Raw genomic sequence first — 24,296 nt, 5'->3', positions numbered from 1 at the left:
AAAAAACGAAGAAACATCATCCCTGGTTGTGCAGAGAGAAGTCTGAAAGGAAATAAGCTAACTGACACTCTCCCAAATACAAAAGTTACCTTCTTCATCTCAAATGAAATGAAAGGGCTGTTTGCAGATGGCTGACCAGAAAAGGAGATGATCTGATTTAACCCCAAATCATTCTCCTTTTGGGCCAGTAAGAATTCTTTGAGACCAGGTTTTTACATGGGAGGTAGTAAATCCACATTAGCTGCAACAAGATAATCATATGAAAGGCAAAACCAATGCAAACTGGCAAAGAGCTTCTCCCAGAGTTCCATACAAAGAAGTTAAAAATCTGACAGAACACCGTACTATAAAACCATCTTACTGGAGGCCCTCAGAACCTCTTTTCTAAGCACCCCATGGTTTAAAAAATTTAAGCACCTGGGTGCAGTGGCTCACGCCTGTAATCCCAGCACTTTGGGAGGCCGAGGCGGGTGGATCACCCTGCCAAAACTCTCAGGAGTTCGAGACCAGCCTGGCCAACATGGTGAAACCCCATCTCTACTAAAAATACAAAAACTAGCTGGGCGTGGTGGCACACGCCTATAATCCCAGCTACTTGGGAGGCTGATGCAAGAGAATCGCTTGAACCCAGGAGGCAGAGGTTGCAGTGAGCCGAAATCATGCCATTGCACTCCAGCCTGGACGACAAGAGCAAGACTCCGTTAAAAAAAAAAAAAATTAATCTATTAATTCTATGGCTCACCTGTAACACAACTATAGATCTTACAAAGGTTAGCACTGCGATTAAACTTCAAGGTAACTAATTCAAATTCTTCATCATTCAGCTGAGAAGGGTGACATCTAGACAGAGGTTAAGTGACTTATCCAAAGTCACTGAGTCAATGAGTAGTAGATATGACATGTGAATGTAGGTCTTTAGACCCCATCACACCAGGCTACGATCTGCAGGGATGCCATAAAAAAATGTGGATGAAACACGTTTGCAAACAGGCCGTCCTAAGGGGCAAGCGTTTCCACATACAGGAATCACGCCGAGGGGTGAGGAGCTGCAAACGCAAATAACTGGGTTCTCTTGAGCCTCTGAGGCTCAAATTTTTGTGCTCCCTCCCTTCTCTGGATTCCACTTCTTAAGGAAGGATGGTTCTCTTTATTTCAGAAGGGACCTTCTCTAGCCATCTTTACCTATTTTTTGTTTCTTACTAGTGGCCTTACAGCTACATTTTAAAAAGCCACTTAGACAATTGTATAGGACAGAAATAATACTAGAAGAATTCGACTATGACAACCCTCCAGGCTTTTAGTGAGGTCAGCTTTTCATTTCCCCAGGGTCTTAAAGATCCCAGAAAGGGGCTCCTGACTGGCCTGGGAAACAGGGAGGACTCCACATGTCTCCCTGTTGAGATCTTCTAGGTGAACCCTGACAAGGAGCAAGGCTTGAGGAGGCACAGGGGAAGGCATGGAGGTGTGCTTGCTAAGGACCACTGTGCTGTAGAAAAAACTTCGCTTACTGTGGCTTTAGTTTATCCCGGTATACAATTATAGTAGCTTTGTCACTTAAAAGTTCTATTTGTGAAAGTGTCAATCAGATGGAAGAAATCACTGGACTATCTTCACCTCTCACTCCTCCCAACCTGCCCAGTATAAGCCTCCAAGGCTCCAGAAAACAGGGGACTACTCATTTGCCATAAGGCTACTCATATTTCAAGTTCACACCAGTGAAAATCTGAGCAATGAATTTCTACATGTTCAGTGTCTAATCCCAATATTCCCAAATAACATGAGTACCTATGTTTAACATTTAAATCAGTTCAAATATTTACTCCAGGTTCACTCAGTATTTTTAAGCAGTTATAAAGCAAAAAGGCCAAATAGGTTTCAAGTAAGTGACTTTTATTTTTCTCTGACATTTCACAGTCAATTTCTGCAAAACTTCATACTTTCTCAAAAGAATTCACATTTGCTAAATAAATTTCTACCCTAAAGAATTCATAGCTGAAAAACCACTTCAATATATGCACAAAAGTTACTTTTCTGCTAAAGGAACCATAGTAGAAAATAAAAAGTCAGACAATACTATAATCAATAAAAACCAATGAGTGTAATAAATTACAAATGTCATTAAATTCCATTCCCATAACCATTGCAATCAGCAACTTTTCTATATATATTTCAATAATGCCAACAAAATCTGCCAAAAGTTCTCTTAAGGGTTGCTCTGAGCTAAAAATGGCTTCTCACCTTCAGAAAACAGCAGCTCTGCCACAGTACTTCATAGCCAATTACGTTATTCATCGCTAAAACCATCACTACTTACAGCCTTGGGCAACCGATGGAGATCTTTCTGGTCACCTCCGAGGCTCCTCCATTTGCTGATCTGGCTTCTGGACTCAATGGATCTCTCCTTCCAAGATCTATCTTCTCTACTTGGGTTCATCTGCTTACAGCTCCAACAGAGAACAAATGCCCATGGTAATAGCCTGGAGAGACTTCTAGCACTAAGTTACAAGATTAGAAAAGAGCTGAGAGTGGTGCTGCTTCTCCCTGCCACTCAGCAGTGAGGATTGATAGTGGCTTTCATCATCTTTTACTGAAACACGGAGGGAAATGCAAGCCTTAATCTAGGAAGAAGAGTCCAAGAGGCTTATAGCTCCACAGAGGGTTTTTCCAATGGAATAAATTTGGTTCTCAGCAAGTGTTTTCAGATTTTTGACACAGTAAGACTCATGACTGGTGCCCAGGATGTTCTGAATGCACCTGTCTCTATAGCTTTGCTGCCAAACATATTCTGCCAAAAAGGAAGCTTCCTAGCATGGTGCACAGAGTAGAGCTGCTATAGTACCACACAGATTCAGGGGAGGCAAAGAGAGTGGGCCAAGAGAAAAATATTAAAAGGAGCTGAATGTGCCTAAAGACACATTTGCTCTGATTTCTGAAATTCTTTCAGAAAGCAAACAGCAGGTAATAATTCTGCATTGATGAGTGGAGTCTAGGGATGTTACCAAGTTGTTCACTTCTAAATCAGTCATATCTAAATCACACATTTGTGAAGAAAGTATAGGCAATCTGAAGCCACATACTTTTTAAACTATGTTAGAGTTACAACTACCTAGGAAATGTCATATTTAACTTCTGGTCTTGGTAAAACTTTTCTTTGCAGACAGGGTGAAGCTGAGCTGAGAGTGGTGGCTCAGGCCTGTAAGCCCAGCACTTTGGGAGGCTGAGGCAGGCGGATCAACTGAGGTCAGGAGTTCGAGACCAGCCTGGCCAACACGGTAAAACCCCGTTTCTACTAAAAATACAAAAATTAGCTGGGCATGATGGCGGGCACCTGTAATCCCAGCTACTTGGGAGGTTGTGGCAGGAGAATCACTTGAACCCGGGAGGCGGAGGTTGCAGTGAGCCGAGATCCCACCATTGTACTCCAGCCTGGGCAACAAGAGTGAAACTCCATCTCAAAAAAAAAAAAAAGGAAGATGAAGCTGACCATATAGAACTTATTAAGATAATTTTGTAAAGAACAAAGATTTTCAAGAGGATGAAATTTTAAATTGAGAGAATATTTTGAAACTTTACTATTTAGAAACATAGTTGCCTATATAATGAAGCTGAAAAGAACGTGTATCATCCGGAAACTCTGGTCATGGTCTCCATTTCGAGACGAACTTCATATAACCAACACTACACCTCTGGCTTTGTTGCCAATATCTAACACATGAAGGAAACACAGAAGACGCTGCTCTGTAACTGCTTCCCATCACTATGACATGGAACAAATGAAAATTTGGGATGTGAAGAAAATGGGTAAGATGCTTTCCAATTTTTTGTGGACTTATCATACCCTCAAGACAACTGTATTTAATTCAAAGTTTATCAAGCATAATAATCACTTATCAAAATAAAGGAAAAAAAAAAAAGATGGCAGCAGAGTTAACTTATACTACATCCCAGGAACCACTGAAACTATCCTTAAGATTTTTAGACATAAAACAGGTTACACTGTTTCAAAAGAAGAGAGAAAAAAAGCCTAAGTTACCAGAATCGTCCAGCTCCTGACCATGAGATATGCCGGCTATGTCTATTTTCTTCAGCTTCTAAGTCAAAAAAGCAATTCATCGACTACAATTCCAGATGTACTGCATTCATTCCATACCTTAAAATTTGGAAGTACTGTTTTTGCCTGCTAGTTTAAGAAAAATCTGACTTGTAATGAAAGTGTAGGAGTCAGATGGTACTACTCTTTCCCTTGATTTTCAAGTTTAAGAAAACAAAGCGTTGAGTGATTAAGTGCTCACACCCAGGTGCAACCTGTGCCCAGGGAATTTTAGGTCTCACCCAACTAGTACGATGCCTTGTGGAATGCAAACAACCTCCTCTTATTTCTCTCTGTGACTAAGACAGGCAAGGGAAGATCCATGAAGGTTTCCTTGTGTCACCTACTCCCTGGCTCAACAGGCGTTGCTCTGTATGCTCATTCGTGTTACTGTACCCTTGATCCTGGTGAGAGAGTGGGATGATGGGAGGTGACAGCAGGAAGAGCCCCACACAATCATCTCCTGCTTTGCCCCATGATCCATTGAAGCACCTGCAGGCTAAGGAAAAGGGGCTCAAGGGCACTCCCAAACTGAGGTCCTCAATGGGACGGGGACATATGTATCCTGTGCCCAGACCACAAGTTAAGACAGCAGCCAGGTATTGGCACGTGGCTTCCTAAGTGAACCACGACACAGTTTAAGTTTAGAAGGAAAAGCTCTTACATAAGCTTTGGGAAACAGGAGTAGGTAACAGCAAATGAGCTAAAAGAACCACTCAAGTAACAGGAAAATATGCCTCTGTGCTATATGTCTGGGTGATCAGAGAATGCTTCTAGGTCACTGCCTGTATTACTGGACCCAGGTGTTAAAGATGCCTGCAGCTTGGCCCAAGCCTGAGGGGCCCTGCTCTTGGTGGCTTCTATAAACAGCTGGGTTTGCTCCTTTAGCTGGTCTAGTTCTACCTGAGTTGCCTGATTCTGACGAATCAACTCCTTGGTTTTCAAAGTGATCTCCAGCAAACCAGATTTATGTAGGACTACTAGGGTATTCTGAAAGCGCCTATGTTTGCTCTGCCGCTGCTCTGAAAAGATATCTGGGCTGCGGCAGAGGTGCTCTGCAGCCCATAAAGGTGAGCTATAATTAGCGGACAGTGGTGAAAGGGGAGAGTTGCTCTCTAACCCATGGAGAGTGCTGTCTGATGCGCAGACAGGACTGGCGGGGGAAGCGAAGGTCAGACTGGGAGCTTTAGCCACGTGACTGCTGGATACCGGCTGAAGAGTCTGTGGACTTCCACCTGCCACCAGAGAGGGCACACCCTGCAGAGCTGAGTCCTCGGCAAGTTTGGCGCTGGGTGGTGCTGGCGTCGAGGGACTGGATGGGACAGCACCAGCCTTGGTTGGCTCACTGGAAGACAAGCTAGGCCCAAGTCTCTCAGTACAGATTTTCTTCTGCACTCCACTTGTTCCTTTTTCTTCTGGGCCAAGGGAAAGGCCCCTTTTGCCTGGATGTGGGGCTATTTTGGTGTAAGAATTCAGAATGGGCAAGTAGTTCCTGGAGTCGGACTTTTTCTCACCAGTGTGACATGGACTGACAGGAGATGGTACAGGTGGATGAAGGAATAAGAGCTGTGGCTGTGCTGAGATCACTTCAAAGGAGGGCTGGACAGTCCACGACTGGAGCTGGGATGAGCTGCTGCCCTGAAGACAAAGGAGGAGAGCAGCACACTACTCATTACTGCTGAAAGGATAGAGGAGTGAAGCTTCTGTCAAAGGGGAAAGTGGATACTCAAATGCTTAGAACAGTTTCAAGGACAGTGCTTCTCTCACATAGTGGTTTGAACATCTATTTGTGTCTGATATCACAAATACTTTTAAAACTTTTTCTAAGGGAAAACTGGAGGAAATACCTATTTTTATTCAAGTGCTATCACTCAGAAAAATAAATGGGTAGGTAAAGTATTGACATAGCTAAGGTCACAACTGAAACAACAAAAATATGGATTTCCTGGTGTAAGTTAAAATGTGACTTTACACCAAAGTGTATCTTCATTTAGTCACACCTGGAACCTCTTTTACCTGAAAATAACTTTTGATTAAAAAGTAACATATTGGGCCAGGTGTGATGGCTCATGCCTGTAATCCCAGTATTTTGGGAGGCTGAGGGAGGCGGATCACCTGAGGTCAGGAGTTCGAGACCAGCCTGGCCAACGTGTGAAACCCCGTCTCTACTAAAAAATACAAAAAATTAGCTGGGCTTGGTGGTGTGCGCCTGTAGTCCCAGCTACTTGGGAGGCTGAGGCAGGAGAATCGCTTGAACCTGGGAGGTGGAGGTTGCAGTAAGCTGAGATTGCGCCACTGCACTCCAGCCTGAGTGACAGAGCAAGACTTGGTTTCAAAAACAACAACAACAACAACAAAAAAAAAAACAGAAAAGAAAAAAACCCATATTGTCAGGAGTCTATGGGTTCCTGTTTTTAAGGCAGTGACATCCAACAATCATAAAACCATTCAAAATAATAACAGCTACCATGTATTGGTGCTGATTATAGGTTACCACTATGTGTAATGTTTTACATGAGTTACTTAATCTATTTAAAACCTCATGAGGCAGTTACCATTTCCCTTCATAAACAGGGAACTGAGACTTAGAAAGTCAAAAAAACTTGTTTTAAGTCATCAAGTTACTAAGTGATGCAGTTAGGATTCCATCCTCTGTCTGACTCTAAAACCCATCTGAGCCATTCTGCTATACTGCCTTTGTTTATTACTCAATTATACATTATTTTTTAATTAAAGTATTGATTCAGACGAAATCTAATAAAGAAGGACATGGCTACTTGTCTCCAATGTTTGAAAGCCAATCCAGTTCCAACCTGGTCCCCAAAATCTGAGTATAGATAAAGCCAGGCAGAGGGCAAGCCTGACAGAGTTTCACATCATCAGTGGGGTCAGGTGGGGTCATTTGATTTATCTGAAGAACATTACGAACTGTCTTCCCATACATGTACGTGCGCACACCATTTTGCACACATTTCAGTTTCTTGGATGCAAGGTTAGGAACTTTAGGCCAGTTCATTTCCCATGCAAAGGCTGGAACGATCTAGAGTCCTCTTGATGTTCAAATATACTCCGGGATATACTAAGGCAAGCAATGCTAGGGCCAGAAACCATATTTCCTTGTCATAGGAGATCCAAAATCAAGAGGTCTTTTGAAGTAGAGATCAGCCCGTTCCAGCTCAGTCAGAAGCAAAACTTCATGCCCTCTCTAGGGATGACCTACAAGGCAAATGGATCTGGAAAATATCTAATGCATTGTTTTCCCATGATTTTACTGGACTGTACTTCCTAATGCTACTGTTATGCCCACTCTCCTAACAGATACTTAGCTGACTTGTTCCAATTATTAGATTTTACAAATTGTATTATTCATGTCGAAATCACCTGAGGGAATACAGAACAAAATTTTAGACTTGGACAGGATCTCAGAATCATTTCACATAAACCCTTCATATTAAAGATGAAGAAACTGATATCCATTGTGGTTAATTATGTACAAGATCACACTGTCTAATGACAGAGGTGGAATCAGACTCTCAAAAGAAAAATATCTAAAACCAAGCAGCCATAATCAAGACATTACACAACATGCAGAGTTTTAAATGTGTATCATTATTTTAATTTTAGAATATGCTAGATTCTAGTATGTTTTTAAAAAACGAAACAAAACTCCTAGACTATTCCCTTAGGTCAGCTTGTCCCCAAGTCTCTTAGCTCCTGATCAGGCCCAGCAGCTTTTCTGGCGGGTCTTTGTCTTGAAGAATGTGGCTCTGCTGGAAAAGCCTACTCACTCCGTAACTGTGTGTGTGGGCTGTTCTCAGCCTTCTGGAGCTGCCAGCCTAGCCTACAACAAAGAAGGGATATAAACACAGACACAAGAAAGGGACAAGGAAGCCAGAGAGGAAGGCAGGGAGAAAAAGAACTGGGAGAAAGGAAGCCCAGGAGAAGCACTGGCAGCACTGGTGGGGCCGGAGCAATCTCATGTGGGCTCCATTTCCTGTCTCTATTCTTTCTTTTCCTTTCAATAAGGAGAGCCATGCTTCCAGCTGAGATGTGATTTACCAAGCAAAAATCTTCAAATTCCTTTTCAGAACTCACCAGTCTGCCTTGTTGAAAATCAGTTTGTGTTCCTCATATACAACTAGGCTAAGACATTAAGATTTCCTGTCAGGTTAAAGCCATGTTCTCACCTTTTACCCTAAGGGGGGAAAAGTCAACTACTCAAGCCAGATTTAAAATTTCACTATCTTCAAGTAGCCTCATCAATGGACCCATATGAAAACTGATATATTTTCAGAGGAAAGTACGGTAAGATTAAATTTCTTTGGCTGAAATCAATCTTTTCTATTCTCAGACTCCTCTATTCTAACTTAACCAAGTTCATATGATCAAGTTCTCAGTTTCAAACACTAGAGCTTAACTTAGATTTTCATCTAAATCTTTTCTTTCATATCTAAACAATAATCATATAATAAACATAGTTATGTAATAAAGCCCCAAACAGGATGTGTTTCCACTCCACAACACTGTGTGGATTCTGCTGGTATTCCCATACTTGAACCAGGAGCAGCTTCGTCACTAATGACAGGCTCTGGCTGACTACTAAGAAAATGCTCAGTATATGACATAAGAAACAGGGAAATTGCCTCTACTTCTGAGATAAATGCATTCTACATTCCTAAATTCCCAGGGCAATTCATATTAAAAAGAGCATCTTTTGTTTCTACCCTAAACTCTGCCATATGTTAGAATGCACCATTGAAGTGATGCCATTTCTGCTTGGTTCCTTTATATACATTTCAGGGTCTCTTTGGACAAACTATGAATACAGAAATAAAACAACCTAACTGTCTCAAAAATGAGAACGCATGTCATGATTCTTATATTCCTTTTTAAAACAGTGTCACACTTGAAAGATAACATCCGCTCCCCAGGACAGAAAGTACACATTGGTGTGGTTCTAATGGTCTGTTTCTAAAATCTCTCCTTGGCAGAGAATATAAATCTCTTCCTTTATACACGGAAGCTAAGAGATTTTTATTTGCAAAGACTTTAGGTGATATTAGTCCTCCTCACCTGTTTGACAAGCACATTCTTCATGACGACCATGGGAGACAGGGTAGGGAAGGCATTCTTTGCACTTTTGGAGTTCTGCCTCGGCCTGTCTTCTCTGCTCCAGCCTAAGGCGCTCAGCATGTCCTCGGACTCCATCTGCTCTGCAGAGCTCAGACATTCCGAGCTCCCATCTGGTGGGCAGAAGAATGGTCAACTCACTTAGGCTCTAGACTAGGGGCTCTTAACCAGGCTCCTAAGGAGCTACAGACCTCCTGAAATTGAATGCAACACTTGTGATGTGTTTTTGTGAATTTTATTGAGAAGGAGGCTTTTAGCTTTCATTGGCTTTTCAATGGGATCTATAATTAATCCCTCCTCCACCAAAGATTAAGAATTATTGCCCTAGGATGAGTTTGACTTCCTTTCTAACTCTCTTACAGACAAAAACCTGCCTCAATTAGGGCTCACATGAAAGTAATCATCATCAGTCTACAGGAGAAATGATTCAAGGTTTCAAAGTTAGTTTATTACTTTCGAGAATCTGTGTTGAGAAAGGAGACGAGTATGGCCCAAGGTAGGATTAAGACCTTCAGAGGCTCTGGATACCACAAGATGTAATTACAATTAAAAAAACAAAACCAATCTGTAAACCTCAAAACAATTGCATTTTCTCCAGCTTAAGGAAGACTGTATGACTGGAAGGATATACATCAATGGAAATATGATTTAGAATCTCCAGTGACACTTTTAAAAAACTATAAATGTTGGGATCCTTCCCTTGATCTACTGACGTGATTTACCTGGTTCCATGGTAGGTGTATTTCACAAAACACAAGTAATCCAAATGTACACCTCTAGTTAAGAACCATTAGACTGAAAACAAATTAGCCCAGAAGCAATGTACATATTGAGTGCCCAGATCTTGGTTTCTAAATGCCATTCTGCACATAAAGGAAATGAGGGCTCCTTGGAGAAACAGCTGATTCCAAGACTTTGACAGGGAAGATACGAGATGAGCCTGGACAGCTGCTTGTCCCAGAAAGCAAAGAAGTGCTCAAACACTAACAGAGACATGTCAACGAGACACAAGAGCTATCTTGAGGGGACTCCTCCTGGTCAAATTTGAGACAATTTGAGTATCAGAAATGATGATTTTAACAGATTGACAAACTGAATTACAAAAGAATTCCATGACTACATTAGTGATACTCAAAAGAAGAGGGAGGAGGGAAAGCACTTTTTACAGAAGAATGTCAGCTAATGACGTACAAAGAATGGTAAAATTAGAAGATCACCCCCTTTTTTTTTTGAGACAGAGTTTCGCTCTTGTTGCCCAGGCTGTAGTGCAATGGCATGATCTTAGCTCGCCACAACCTCTGCCTCCCGGGTTCAAGCCATTCTCCTGCCTCAGCCTCCCGAGCAGCTGGGATTACAGGAATGCACCATCACGCCCGGCTAATTTTGTATTTTTATTAAAGACAGGGTTTCTCCATGTTGGTCAGGCTGGTCTCGAGCTCCTGACCTCAGGTAATCCACCTGCCTCGGCCTCCCAAAGTGCTGAGATTACAGGTGTGAGGCAACGCATCCGGCCAAGATCACCACTTTTAAACCACCAATGTAATGATTCAGGCAAAGATCATCAATGGATGCTAACTCTGGTAAACAGTTTGTTGGGGAATAGGATAGTCACACAATTATAAAGTATTATCCCATAAATTACTTATTAATTACAAAGAGAAAAGGGTACTTTAATGGTAAAGAAATCTGTACACACTATCTTAGCCAAGTGATAACCAACCAGAGCATCACCAAGAGTAAGACTAACTTATGAGTCTCCAAATGTGTTGCAATGGGAAGGATACAACATCAACAACATAGTATTCTGGTCAAGATGCTAATCCTGACCCTAATAATGGGGACACTACCAGAAAATCCAGAGTGTGAGACATTCTACAAAGCAACAGGCCTGACTCATTCAAAGATGTCAATGTCATAAAGAAAGAAGAAAGAAAAAAAGGAAAGAAAAGATAGGGGAGTGGTTATAAACTAAACCAGACTAAAGGACAGGACAACTAAATGCAATGCTCAATCTTCAGTTGGATTCTGGATCCAAAACAGACAAAAAGACAAACAGCTATAAAGGACATTATTGGGACAATGGGGGAAAATCTGAATATGGAGTGTAGCTAATGATAAGTATCAGTGTTAAATTTCTTAGGTATGATAATGATATTATAACTACATAGAAGAATGTCCTTGTTTTTAGGAAATCTGTACTGAAGCTATATGGGGTAAAATGTCAAGTGTTTGCAATTTACTTTCAAATAATTCAGAGAGAGAGAGAGAGAGTGTGTGTGTGTGTGTGTGTGTGTGTGTAAAGAGAGACAGAGAGAAAGCATATATGGCAAAAAGATAGATATATGGGGTATTCATTTGCTTTTGTATAGATTTGAAATTTTTTGAACTACAAATGTGGTAATTAAAATGGGAAAAATTGTCTTGATTTTGCAAATTTCATCCTACTCCAAGGTAACTGGAATAACTCAGGCAGTGAGGAAATCACTGGCACCTGGCCCAAGAGTGGCTCGAAGCATTCCAGTGGCATTCACTGGGGCTACTTTCTGGGGCATAATGAGTTTGATTATTTTAATACCACCTTATATCTGAGTAGTACAATATTCTTAAAACAACTGGCCTGACAAAGTTGAAGTTGTTAGAAGTGTCAAAATGTCAACAGTACTGGAAATAATAGATGGTAAGATTATGGATAATGTTTTTCTTCTTCATGCTTTCCTACCTGTCCAAGCTTTTACAATGAGCACGTATTCATGAAATGAAACATAAACAAAAAGCAAACGTGATACTAAAAGAAAAAAAGAGGCACTAGGCCTCCAATGTTTCCCAAACCTGTCTGATCATACAACAGAAACACTTGTTTTTTAAAAGAACCCACATTCCAGGCCCTGTCCAGACCCTTGAAAGAGTCTCCAGGAGGGAGATCTGGTGATCAATATTTTTAACAAATGCCTCAGGTGAGCCTTATGATGAGGCAGGCTTAGGAAACAATGCTGAGAGAGAGAAGAAAAATCCAAAGGGAAGGTTGGCCCGCCCTTCCCTGGACTGTCCTGGCCCTGGGCAGGGCAACTAATTCCTTTTAATCTAATCCCTTGGTTGGCGCTCTGTTCCTCTTTGAGCAACAGTCTATTTATAATTTGCCTTTTCAAGCAGCATGCCTACAGGGAGAAAATATGCCAATCTAAAGACAAGAGAGTTCTAGTTTTCCTAACAGCTGCATTTCTCACCATAAGTTAATAAATCAAAATTGATTGATTTGTCTTTGTGAGTCTGGATAATATAAATCTTCTCCTTGAGAGGGTTCTACTCTCAGGATGTTGACTTGACCAGAATCCCTCAGCATCACCCCTCTGCATCCCCGCGCCAAAAATCACACTAGCGCCATATTCAAGCCACTACCCTCAGAGCGGGAAATAAAAAAAGAGCCCCAGCACAAAATTGAATGATTCAATATATATGCAGCTAGCCCTTTTGGGTAAGGTTTAAGAAAAACTTGTAAGGAAAACTGTTCTATTTTCTTATCTCTAATAGATACTCAAGTTTAGAGCTAGGCCAGGTGGCTCACAGTCCAAATACAAAATGCATAGAGACTGGGGGGAGGGGTTGTTGGAGGCGTACATTTCTAAACACAGCAAAACTACTTTCTCAATGAAAAAGTTACCTTACAAATTATATACAGTATTACTTTTATTTAACTGGCAGTCTTCCAATTTGTTACATGGCAACTACATGCAGTAGCAATTTTTCCCCTACAATGTAATAATTCCTGTGAAAAAGGAAGTAAAACAACAGAATTATGAGTATTTAAATATTTTTTCCAGTGACCAATTGCAATAGTTGGAAGTGTAAGATTCAGAGTCTAAGTTGAAAAAAGATGTTAAATAATTCTTTCAGAACTAACCCTGTGGTGACTTTGATGGGTACCCTGACATATGGCATCAGAATTACCATTTTAAAGCAGGTAAGTATTTATCCTGTGTGTGAAAGCATCCCATCCTTATCACATAAATGAGTTTTGGGGAGGAAATTTTTCAGGCAAAGCATTCACTCACAAAACAGAGGAAGGATAAGATATTTTTAACCTGAAAAGCCAGAGTCCTTGTCTGACTCAGCAGCAGCCATCCCAAGCTGACGAGCCACTTTCTTCATCTCTGTGCCTTTGCCTACTTTGGCAGAGAGTCTTCTGGGGCTCTCTCTGGATGGGTTTTTCCTCTCCATGGTTTATTCAGCTGGAGGCAGATTCATGGGTACTCTTTTCATCTGGACTGCCCTATGAAAAACAATTATATAAGAAGTCACTGCCTGGAGAGCTGAAACAGGTGATCCAAACAGTGAATAAAGTATGGGCAAAGAACACTGGCCTCACCCACTTTAGCTTTATTTTCTCAGAGGTTTCAACTGACAAAAGCTTCAAGTTTACTAAACAGAATGGTTTCCACCCATAAGGAGATTCACAGTCCTCTGGCTGCCCTCTAATTCCATTACAAATTCAAGGCACACAAACCACATTCAGCATACGCTTTGTAAACTGCTAACAAAGGCACATTTGATTAGGCTTTTTCCAATGGGTAACGAAATGAACTCACCAGAGGGGAGAGGGGACAGGGGAGTGAAGAGAAGGGAAAAGGAAGATGGGAGAAGAGAGAGGGCAGAAGGAGGGGGAGAGGGGAAAGGGGAGAGGAGAAAAGAGACACCACAAGGCTTGCTTTCCTCGTGTACATTTGCAGACTCATGACCTATTGCCACCTCCCACAGTGTTGTGTTTCTCAAATTAACCTCTAAATCCTTTGGCTGAGATATTGAACAGAGAGCAAAAACAACTCCCTATACATGCATGCTACTTTTAGGCTTAAAAAACACTTTTATGGGCAAATAAAATCATATATAATAAAGAGCTTATAATATGCGTTGCTATTAGTGTTATCTCACTTGAGCCTCACAATGTCATCTTCAGTTGCTATCTCACTTTACAGGGGAGGAAACTGAGGCTCAGATAAGTTACATTCAATCATTTAAAAATATTTATCAAATGCCATTGTAAATCAGGCATTGTGCAAGGACTGGGGATATAGAATGAACAGAATAGGCATCTGTCGCTTCCTTCTTGTAGCTTATGATCTAGAGAGAGACAGTCATTAATCAAGTAATCACTCAACTAGCGACCATTTTGATAAGAGCTATAAATGGGAGAGGCTAACAGTCTGGGGGACTGAGGAAGTGCACCGTAGCTGGGATCTGGAGGATTGGGAATTAGTAGGAGTTAGGCGAAAGGCATGTTCCAGGCAGTGTGAAGGCCCTAAGGGAGCAAGGGGCTTGGCACAAGCAAAGAACTGAAAGGCCAGGGAGGCCAGAGCACAGTGTAGAAGGGTACAATGCCATGTACTGATGCCAGACTGGTAGTCAGGGAATAGACAGGCAACACCTTGGAATCCATGTTGGAAGGATTTTAGATATTAACTTAAAAGCAATGGGAAGCCATGGAAGAATTTTAACCAGAAGTGTGACATGATCAGATGTGCATTTTATTTATCTTATTTTTTGAGACAGTGTCTCACTCTGTCACCCAGGCTGCAGTGCAGTGGCGTGATCATGGCTCGCTGCAGCCTCAACTGCCCAGATGGAAGCGATCCTCCCCTCAGCCTACGGAGTAGCTGGGACAACAGGCATGTAGCACCACACCTGGCTAATTTTTTGTTTTTTGTAGAGACAGGATCTCACTTTGTTGCCTCAGCTGGTCGTGAACTCTTAGGCTCAAACAATCCTTCCACCACGGGCTTGGCTCTGGGCCTTGGCTTGGCTTGGCATCCCAAAGTGCTGGGATTACAAGTGTACACCAGCTTTGCATTTTAAAAGCATTCTGGATGCTGAACTGAGGCTAAAGTGGAGAAGGGCAAGAGTGGCATTGAGATCATTTAGTTGCTACCGTGACAGTCCAGGTGAATTAAGGTGGTGGCAGTAGAGATGGGAAGAAGAAAAACATGGAGGCCCACCTGATGGGACTGGGTAGGGGGAAGATGGTGGTACCACTTTCTCAGCTAGGGAGCCCAAGAAGTGCACAGAAGGGAGTTGGGTGGGTGGGGCAGGGTGGCATGGTCATGTAGATTTGGTCATGTAGAGACTGAAGTTACTGTGGGTCATCTAAGTGGAGATCCTGGGTAGGCAGTCACATGTAAGACTGAAGCCCAGGAGAGAGGCCTATATTTGCTCCAGTGATAAACAGCTAGTCCACAGCAGATCCAGACCTAGATCAACAGTGCCAAGAATAAGAGCAATCGGCCCTTCAAATTGCTGGCTGAGGATAAGAACATTCCAGATATTTTAACATGGCCATTTGAGTCACCAAGGAATGGCAACTGTAAGGCCAGCATGATAATAACACAAGGAATACCGCTGGCATAAGGAGAACAGGCCAACAGGGAACATGACAATAATGAAACTGGGAAGATGCAAGCAAAGCCTTGTGATGTTTTAATTCACGATGCACTCCTGACTCTATCCTGTTGTTCTTTGAGTGAAGACAAACACAAGCCCCCTGCCAAATACCACTGTATCTGGAATACCCTGGAGTGCCAAGTCTGGACATTCCTGCTAATATAAGATCTAGTGAAGAACATTAACTACCCTAGAAGTAGTTCAAAATAAAATTAAATAGAAGACAAGGATGCTTATAAGCAACCCTCTTGCTCGTACTTTTGCATACTGTAGGAGCAGACTAAAGGGAACACAAACTGGACTGAATGAGAATGAATTTTAAACACAATTCCAAGTAAAAATCATTTTGCCCCGTATCTAACTCATTTAAGGGGACTGGCTTCCTCATTCAACTGACATCAAATCAAGCACTCTTCCACAGGTCACACGTTTAATCCTATGTGCTATAAAAGATAAACAGTGGCACTGTCACAACTTGCAGAGAACTATGCAAAAGCAATGTCTATCTGACAGCTATGAAATTTGACAGCATGGACGGCCAAGCTTAAAAAGTAGACTAAAGTGTAAAACTATATCTCTAATTAAATCAGATCCTTTTGTATGAAATTCAACAAATGTGCATAGTATAATTTTCCTAAAATAATACTGTCCAAAAGTGAATAGAAGCCATCTCCAAAATGGAAGTAGATGAGGCTTGTGGATGGGCATTCAAACTAATTCATGTCGGACCAGGCTGTTGATTTAGATTAGGAGGGTAGCTCATGTTAGTTGCAACTAATTAAGAACCTTACTTAGGTTCTTAGGTTCTTGAAGTTTCACATTATCTTACTAAACATGGATTATTTTACAGGTACTTTAGATAATGCATCCCAATTTAGTCTTCTACAATCCTTGTGGCAAAACAATGAAAAAGGTCTTGCTATTATTATTAAAGTGTAGTCAATGGAGCTACAGAAAATACACAGGAATTTATTCTGGCTTATTGAGAATTTGTAGGATAAGAGATAATTGATCATGGAGTCAAAATACTGAAACACTGACAATCGGTTTTTGAGGCTCAGAAAACAATACTCCCAAGTATGGCACTTTAGCATAATGAGCACTTTGTTGTTGCTTTTTGTTTTTTTCTGAGACTGTGTCTTGCTCTGTCGCCCAGGCTGGAGTGCAAGGCCACAAACATGGCTCACTGCAGCCTCGACTTCCTGGCCATAAAGAAATTATCTGACCTGTCTTGTCCGATAGCAGATCATAAAACCCTCATTCCAGAATGGGTCCTGCCCTATAACAGAGAGGAAGGAATGCTACACAGAGGTCAAGAATAATTCTGGACAGACAGACCTTGCTGGGTTTCCCACCTCAGTCCATTACTATTAGATCATACTCTTTTTGTTTTTGTTTTGTTTTTTATTTATAGATGGATCACACACTGTTGCTCAGGCTAGAGCGCGGTGGCACGATCACAGCTAACTGCAGACTCGACCTCCTGGGCTAAAGTGATCCTCCTGCCCTAGCCTCCTGAGTAGCTGGGACTCCAGGCGCATACCACCACACCCAGCTAATTTTTAAATTTTTTGTAGAGACTGGGTCTTGCTATGTTGCCCAAGCTGGTCTCAACCTCCTGGACTCAAGCAATCCTCCCACCTCAGCCTCTCAAAGTGCTGGGATTACAGGCATAAGCCACCGTGCCCAGCCAGATCATACCCTTTTTGTCCAATCATATTTCTACACAGCCGTCCATTCTTCATCAAACCTAACCATAAAAATAGACAGTTTTCCCTGAGTTTGGGAGGCTTCAATTCTGAAGACTCCTGTGTCATAAAAAAAACTTTGATTAAATAAAACTGTTATGTTTTTCTCTTGTTAACCTGTCTTTTGTTATGGGAGGGTCAACTATGACCCTTATGGTAGGTGAGGAAAGGTATCACAGAGGTAAGTTAAAAAGAGAACAGATGCTAAATTTAGATCCTGGGGATTTGGTGGCAGTTGGAAATAAAGAATGTAAAATCGACTTTAGGATGGCAAATTGACTATTTTTCATATGAAAATGATTAAAAATATGAAAGCCTCTATCTTCAGTAAAGTTCTCTTAAGCAGCAAAAAGCCTTAGCATTGCAGCCCGGGAGGCTCACATGGGATGTAGAACAAAGGGCTACATCCCTCCCCAAACTTTACTCTTTCGGAGGAGTAGCAGCACTGCCCTCCTGGGAGTGGCTGAGGGACCCACTCACACATAGCACCACATAAAGCCTCACTTACTACTGGTGCTCTCAACCCCAAAATTTGCAAGGCAAAGTCTGAAAACCTTGGGAAGTTGCTTGATTTTTTTCCTCTTAGATATTAGTTTACAATAAAGTTACATGCTCACACTGACTAGGAGTTGAAAATGGATTACTAAGCTCTTACCCACTGTGTTCTTTCTGCTTCCTGCTTCCTGGCATAGACTGGAAATCACTCACGCTGCTTTACAAACACATGTACCTTACTCTGCATTAAAAGGGCTAATTTAGGCTCCAAAACTGTCAGAATTTACCCTAATTGGGCCTCTTATGCATGTATATGTAACACATTGTCCAAAAGTTTCCCAGAGAGGATAGTACACACTAAAACTCATAATGGAAAGTGAATCAGACCGGGTGTGGTGGCTCACACCTATAATCCCAGCACTTTGGGAGGCAGAGGTGGATGGATCACCTGAGGTCAGGAGTTCGAGACCAGCCTGGCCAACATGGTGAAACCCTGTCTCTACTAAAAATACAAAAATTAGCTGGGTGTGGTGGCACACATCTGTAATCCTAGCTACTTGGGAGGGTGAGGCAGGAGAATCCCTTGAACCTGGGATGTGGAGTTGCAGTGAGCCGAGATGTTGCCACTGCCCTCCAGCCTGGGTGAAGAGTGAGACTCTGTCAAAAGAAAAAAAAAAAAAAAAAAAAAGAAGAGAAAAGAAAAGAAAAGAAAAGAGAGAATCAGAGCCAGGCAAGGTGGCTCACGTCTATAATCCCAGCAGCACTTTGAGGCACAGGCGGGCAGATCACCTGAGGTCAGGAGTTGGAGACCAGCCTGGCCAATATGGTGAAACCCTGTCTCTACTAAAAACACAAAAATTAGCTGGGCTTGGGGATGTGTGCCTGTAATCCCAGCTTCTCAAGAGGCTGAGGCACGAGAATAGCTTGAACCTGGGAGGCAGAGATTGTAGTAAGCCGAAATTGTGCCTCTGCACTCCAGCCTGGGTGACAGAGTGAGACTCCGTCTCAAAAAAAAAAAAAAAAAAAGAAATAAAGAAATAAAGAAAGTGAATCAATAAATATATAAGTTTATATAAGGGGACAAAATTCAAAATCCTAGCAAGTGCTCCAAAGCATTTAGCTCTTACTACTCTTTTTGCACTTCTGACATTAGTCTAATTATTTGTCTCCTCAACCTCGAGTTGTTTTTTTCATCTTTGCAACCTCAGCCCCCAACAATTAACATGAGGCATTCAATACAGTAATAAATTCCAACAAATCTCTGACCTGCTGAGTCTCTGACAGCTCTAGTAGCTTAGCAGTCACAGAAATACCTGAACAGCTTGAAGGTCAAGATTCTGCATTTCCAAACACCACGGTCACCTTAAGATCTAACCTCCACGTCTGGCCCCTGCAGGAAACAGATATTTGATCTACCCCTTATTCTAAGTTGAAACGTCAGGGACAAATCCACCATCCAAATTAAGGGTTGATCTAATCCACAAACAATCTTTGTGAAGATTTGTCCTTATGATTAAAAAAGGGATCCAGGGTTACAAGAAAAGGATCTGAAATGCTGCTTTCAGATCTCTCCTTTTATAGACACTTGGCAACATTCCTGGAAGCTCAAGTTCCCTTTAAAATGTGTCACGTGTATAACATGTGTGCCTGGACAGAAGTGTGAGGTAAAAGCCCAACCAGAGGCTTAAATACAATAAAGTGATAAGGTCACAGAAAGAAAACCTTGAGTAATCCCCGTTAGAATTATAAATACATTACTAGGTTTTCTCCGAAGTCATTTTCTTTTGGCCTCCATATTCAGGGATACCATTCTGGGAGAATGTCTGGGTATCTTAACAGTGGAAAAACCCTGTCTACCTAAATGTCTAATATTCATCTTCCCTTCCACATTCATTCCATTTCTCCAACTTGGCTGAAAATTCGTGTCAAAGATCCTGAACCCCAATTCCATACAATTTCCTATGTTTTAGACCAGTTTGGCTCTATTTTCACCTTTCAAAGGGGAGATGAGCTTAGAGAACTTTCTCCGATCCCCTGCTGCAATTAGTTCACAGTAACAGTGCCCACCTACCCATTCGCACCAGCCCACGTTGCATCTGTGCCAGGCAGCATGTGCACCCTCCAGGCATCCACCAGCCTGCCAGCTCAGCAGGGCAAAACTGGGCAGACCCTAGTACTGTGCTGTGACTGGCATACCACCAGCCTTCCAGGGCAAACGCCCAGGCAATGCATACTGCCAGGACTTGAGCAATAACAGGGAGCCTAGCTCCAGCCTGTGACCTGGGCCGGGATCAGAGCTCCCCCGAACCCACCCACTAACCACTTAACTCCTTACTTGGCACTGCCCACCTTCTCCCCAGAAACACTACCCCCGACACCAAGCCTGGCAAGCTGGCCACTCAGGGGAAACAACCAGCAACGTGGGTGACGGCAGGTCTCTGGAAAAGGCAGCACACCTGTGCCCTGGAGCCAGAACAGGGTACCACCCCCGACCTCAAACCGGAAGCCCAGGACCCTCGCCCAGTTACTAGTTCTGGCGCCCACTCACCTGCCCATTGCTTGGCCCTCAGCTCCCAGCCGGGCTGGACTCCAAGCTCTCTCCCCGCCCAGCCGGCTGGCGGTTGCGCCCAGGGCTAGACCAGGGCCCACCTGCCCCTCACACAAGCCTCCTCCCCACACGCAGCCCCCTCCTCACCCGCGATTCCCTCTCCCACGCCCCTCACAGCAAACCAAAACCCTGCTCCCACCATTTGGCCCTCCGTCCTCCGAAAGTCCCAGTTTGCCCCTCTTGCCTACTCGCTCCTCTTCCTCTCTCCCCTACTTCCACCTCCTTTCCCCACGCTCCTCGTCCAATCCCTCTCCCGCCGTCATCCCTGCTCCCCTCCTCCTGGACCGAGCCCTCCCTTTCTCACCTAGGGCCGGGGTCGCAGCTCCACGACCGGCCTGTGGGTCAGGTGGCGCATGCGCGAGCACGGCCCCGCGGCACCATGACAACCTCGTCGTCGCTGGGTGTTTCGCTATCCCCACAGCCTCCCGCCCATTTCTCCTCCCCACGCCTCCGCGACGGCTTTCGCCAGCCACGTGACCCGACTCGGATGACCCGGCACCATGGAGACCGCACGCTGTTCTCCTAGAAGGGCCCTTGGAAATGCGCCCTTTCCCCGCCCCCGCCGGAAGACCAGGCCGGCGCGGGGCGGGGCCAGCGCTCAGAGGCCTACGCTCTGTCCGCCGCCGGCGGGCGTCTCTATGGTTGGTTCCTCAGGCCCCGCCGCCATTTTGTACGGGGGCCTTGAGCAATGAGCGGCTTGGGCACGGTTTCCAGGCGGGGTTCAGAGGAGCCGGGGGTGGGGCCGGCTTGGAGTCGATACAGAGAGAGGAGCGACTCTCGCACTGTCTTGGTGCGTGCCGCCGTGCCGCCGTTGGGGGTGGGGGCCGGGGCCAGTCGTGTCCGGCCTGTGCGCGTGCCGGGAGCGACAGTGCCCGGCGTGGGAGAGCGGGCGTGCGGGCGGCCTCAGCCTGGAGTCGCCGTGACAGGGGCGCCAGACCTCCCCGCGTGTTCCTCGCATTTTCTCTACGCCTGTCGCCCTGTTTGTTTTTTGTTCCCGTCCACCCTCGAGACCGTGCTTCACAAGGTCGAGGCGCGATGAGTTATTTTAAGTAGATGATTTCATGACCTTTGATGTTTGACTGACTTTGTCATGTGCTATGGGTTTTATATGGATGCTGTTTCTTGGTGAAGGTTCACGGTGAACACACGTGTGTAACAGCTAAAGAAAAAAAGGGCTTGGGATCAGTTGACGTTCTGATGCCTTGAATCAGTGAAGGTTACTTAGAAAAAGAATTATTTCGCTAGTGAAAAAGATGACATGGGCGAGTTTAAAGAGTTGACGGGTCGAGGCAGTTTCAAGAGCTGAGCTGTCCAGTAAGATGGTCACTAACGACTGGATAAGTTTCTCAGTTGTACTAGCCACATTTCAAGAGCTCAGTGACCTCTTTATTGGACAGTGCAGATTATATATAGCCCATTCCCAGCATCGCAGAAAGTTATATTGGACAGTGCTGACTTAGATAGTGGGGAATTGTTTTATACTGGTCATCCAGGCCTTTGTAAGTGCTGCTAGGTCGTGGTTAATCACGTTAGTCCTCTAGACACAGGTAATTCTAATGTATTACTGGGTATGGGTGTACTTGTTAGCAGTCAGCTTTACCAACAAGTAATATGCCTACACCATGTAAGGCTTTTGTTTTGGGGGCAGAGTGAAAGCAATAGTTAACAATTACCAAGTAATTAGGAGCCGGGCCGCTTTATATGCATCCTTTTATGATTCCTTACAAGTTTATGACGCAGGTGGTATTTTTTTCCAGTTGTGTGGCGTTTTTGCCCATTAGGACTCAACTAAAAACCCATGGCTTTGGCCAGGCACAGTGGCTGACGCCTGTAATCCCAGCACTTTGGGAGGCCGAGGCGGGCGGATCACCTGAGGTCAGGAGTTCAAGATCAGCCTGGGCAACACGGTGAAACCCCGTCTCTACTAAAAATACAGAATTAGCCGGGCGTGGTGGCACATGCCTGTAATCCTCGGGAGGCTGAGGCAGGATAATCGCTTGAACCTGGGAGGCGGAGGATGCGGTGAGCCGAGATCGTGCCATTGCACTCCAGCCTGGGCAACAAATTTCCGTCTCACCAAAACAAACAAACAAAAGAAAACCGTGGCTTTTATCCATGAAGCTATTAATATATTGCCTTCTTCTGAAGTGGAATAAAACAATCTGCCTTCAGATAACTTAAAATCTGATATGGGAAATAAGACGCGCTGTAATAAATAATATGAAAGAGAATGGGTAAGTACCAGAAGATTGTGAACAAAACCTAATTAATAAAGTAAAGGGAGAAAAAAAACTTTTTTTTTTTTTTTTGGTTGTTGGAGTAGGAAGAGACCAGTAGGTAAATCTAAGGATAGCTAAAAGTTGGATTTGCAATAATGGAAGTGGGTGAGAGTACGACGCACACAAAGCAAAAAAAGAATCAATGAAATAAGCAAAAGCATGAGGTGTGGTCCTATCTTAGTTTTCTGAAGGGGCAGATAAATAAACTATGAGAGGAATGAATTAATGGCATTTGCAGCAACCTGGATGAGATTGGAGACTTATATTCTAAGTGAAGTAACTAAGGAATAGAAACCCAAACATGGTATGTTCTCACTCATAAGTGGGAGTTAAGCTATGAGGATGTAAAGGCATAAGGATGATACAGTGGACTTTGGGGACTCAAGGGGAAAGGGTGGGAAGGGGGTAAGGGATAGAAGACTACAAATTGGGTGCAGTGTATACTGCTCAGGTGATGGGTTCACCAAAATCTCACAAATCACCGCTTAAGAACTTATTCATATAACCAAAATGCCACCTGTTCCCCAAAAACCTATGGAAATAAAAAATTTAAAAAACAACAGCATGGATACTAGGCTTAATACCTGGGTAACGAAATCATCTGTACAACAAACCGCCATGACACAAGTTTACCTATGTAACGAACCTGCACACGTATCCCTGAACTTAAATAAAAAACAAAACAAAAATAAAATTCAAAAAAAAAAACGAATGAAAGTCTGCCTTCAAATAACTTACAATCTGATATGGGAAATAAGACATGATGTAATAAGCAATATGAAAGAGAATGGGATAAGTACCAAAAGATTCTGAACAAAACAATAACATTAAGGGAGAAAAAAAAAACTTTCTTTTTCGGTTGTTGGAGTAGAAAGAGACCAGCAGGTAAAGCTTTAAAGACAGCTAAAAGTTGGGTTTGCAATAATGGAAGCAGGTGAGGGTATAATGCATTCCAAGCAAAAAAGAATCAGTGAAATATGCGAAAGCATGAGGCCCTCTTAGTCCTCCGAAGGGGCAAATAAACCAAACTTCCTTGACTTTACCTACATCTTGAGCAGACAGCCATGCTGTACCAATAACTTAAGCTTCAGACAAGTATTGTAATGGAACCAAATGAATCAAGACTAATGATAGGCATAATTTTTATGATTATTTTATGCTATGATTCTATATAATTAGATATACAGAATAAGCAATTCATGAAGATTGATAGTGAATATTTTTATGTAGCTAAACCACCGTAAACGTTTTTCTTCCTTTCCTATTAATTTACCAAGATTTGTAAATCAGCATCTATTGATAGTTTACTGGTGCCACGAATTCTTTAACCTTCACTCACTTTACTCTCTTTACTCTTGGTTGGGGTAAGGACCCTATGATGGATGGGGTAAGGACCCTGTGATGGATAGTGGGTTCTGAAGCACCTATTCTCCTTGCTGTAGGGTCCTTTCCAATTCAAGTTCTCCCCAGTACCATTGTGGTCTAGGTTCGGTTTCCTACCACCACAACCAGCAGGG

General features: G+C 43.1%; 1 protein-coding gene across 3 annotated transcripts; it reads right to left on the bottom strand.

Annotated features, from left to right (window-relative positions):
* Positions 1–1,869: 1,869 nt before the first annotated feature.
* CIPC (CLOCK interacting pacemaker) lies at positions 1,870–23,903 on the bottom strand. Of its 3 annotated transcripts, XM_008960971.5 has the most exons (5): positions 20,805–23,903; positions 19,206–19,282; positions 13,300–13,487; positions 9,164–9,333; positions 1,870–5,728 (listed from the first exon to the last, which is right to left on the bottom strand). In XM_008960971.5, exons 3-5 carry the CDS (start codon positions 13,433–13,435, stop codon positions 4,835–4,837), a joined length of 1,200 nt encoding a protein of 399 aa, XP_008959219.1. In that variant the 5' UTR covers positions 13,436–13,487; positions 19,206–19,282; positions 20,805–23,903; the 3' UTR covers positions 1,870–4,834. The 3 variants fall into 3 exon arrangements, with proteins under 3 accessions (XP_008959219.1, XP_003808911.1, XP_008959218.1); XM_003808863.4 differs by lacking the exon at positions 19,206–19,282 and having other exon boundaries at positions 20,805–23,901; XM_008960970.3 differs by lacking the exons at positions 19,206–19,282; positions 20,805–23,903 and adding an exon at positions 20,441–20,776.
* Between the last annotated feature and the right edge of the window lie 393 nt (positions 23,904–24,296).

Source organism: Pan paniscus, chromosome 15, assembly GCF_029289425.2.
Source record: "Pan paniscus chromosome 15, NHGRI_mPanPan1-v2.0_pri, whole genome shotgun sequence".
Classification (NCBI taxonomy): domain Eukaryota; kingdom Metazoa; phylum Chordata; class Mammalia; order Primates; family Hominidae; genus Pan; species Pan paniscus.
Note: the sequence above shows the minus strand (reverse complement) of the source record. Positions and strands in the feature narration are given on the sequence as shown.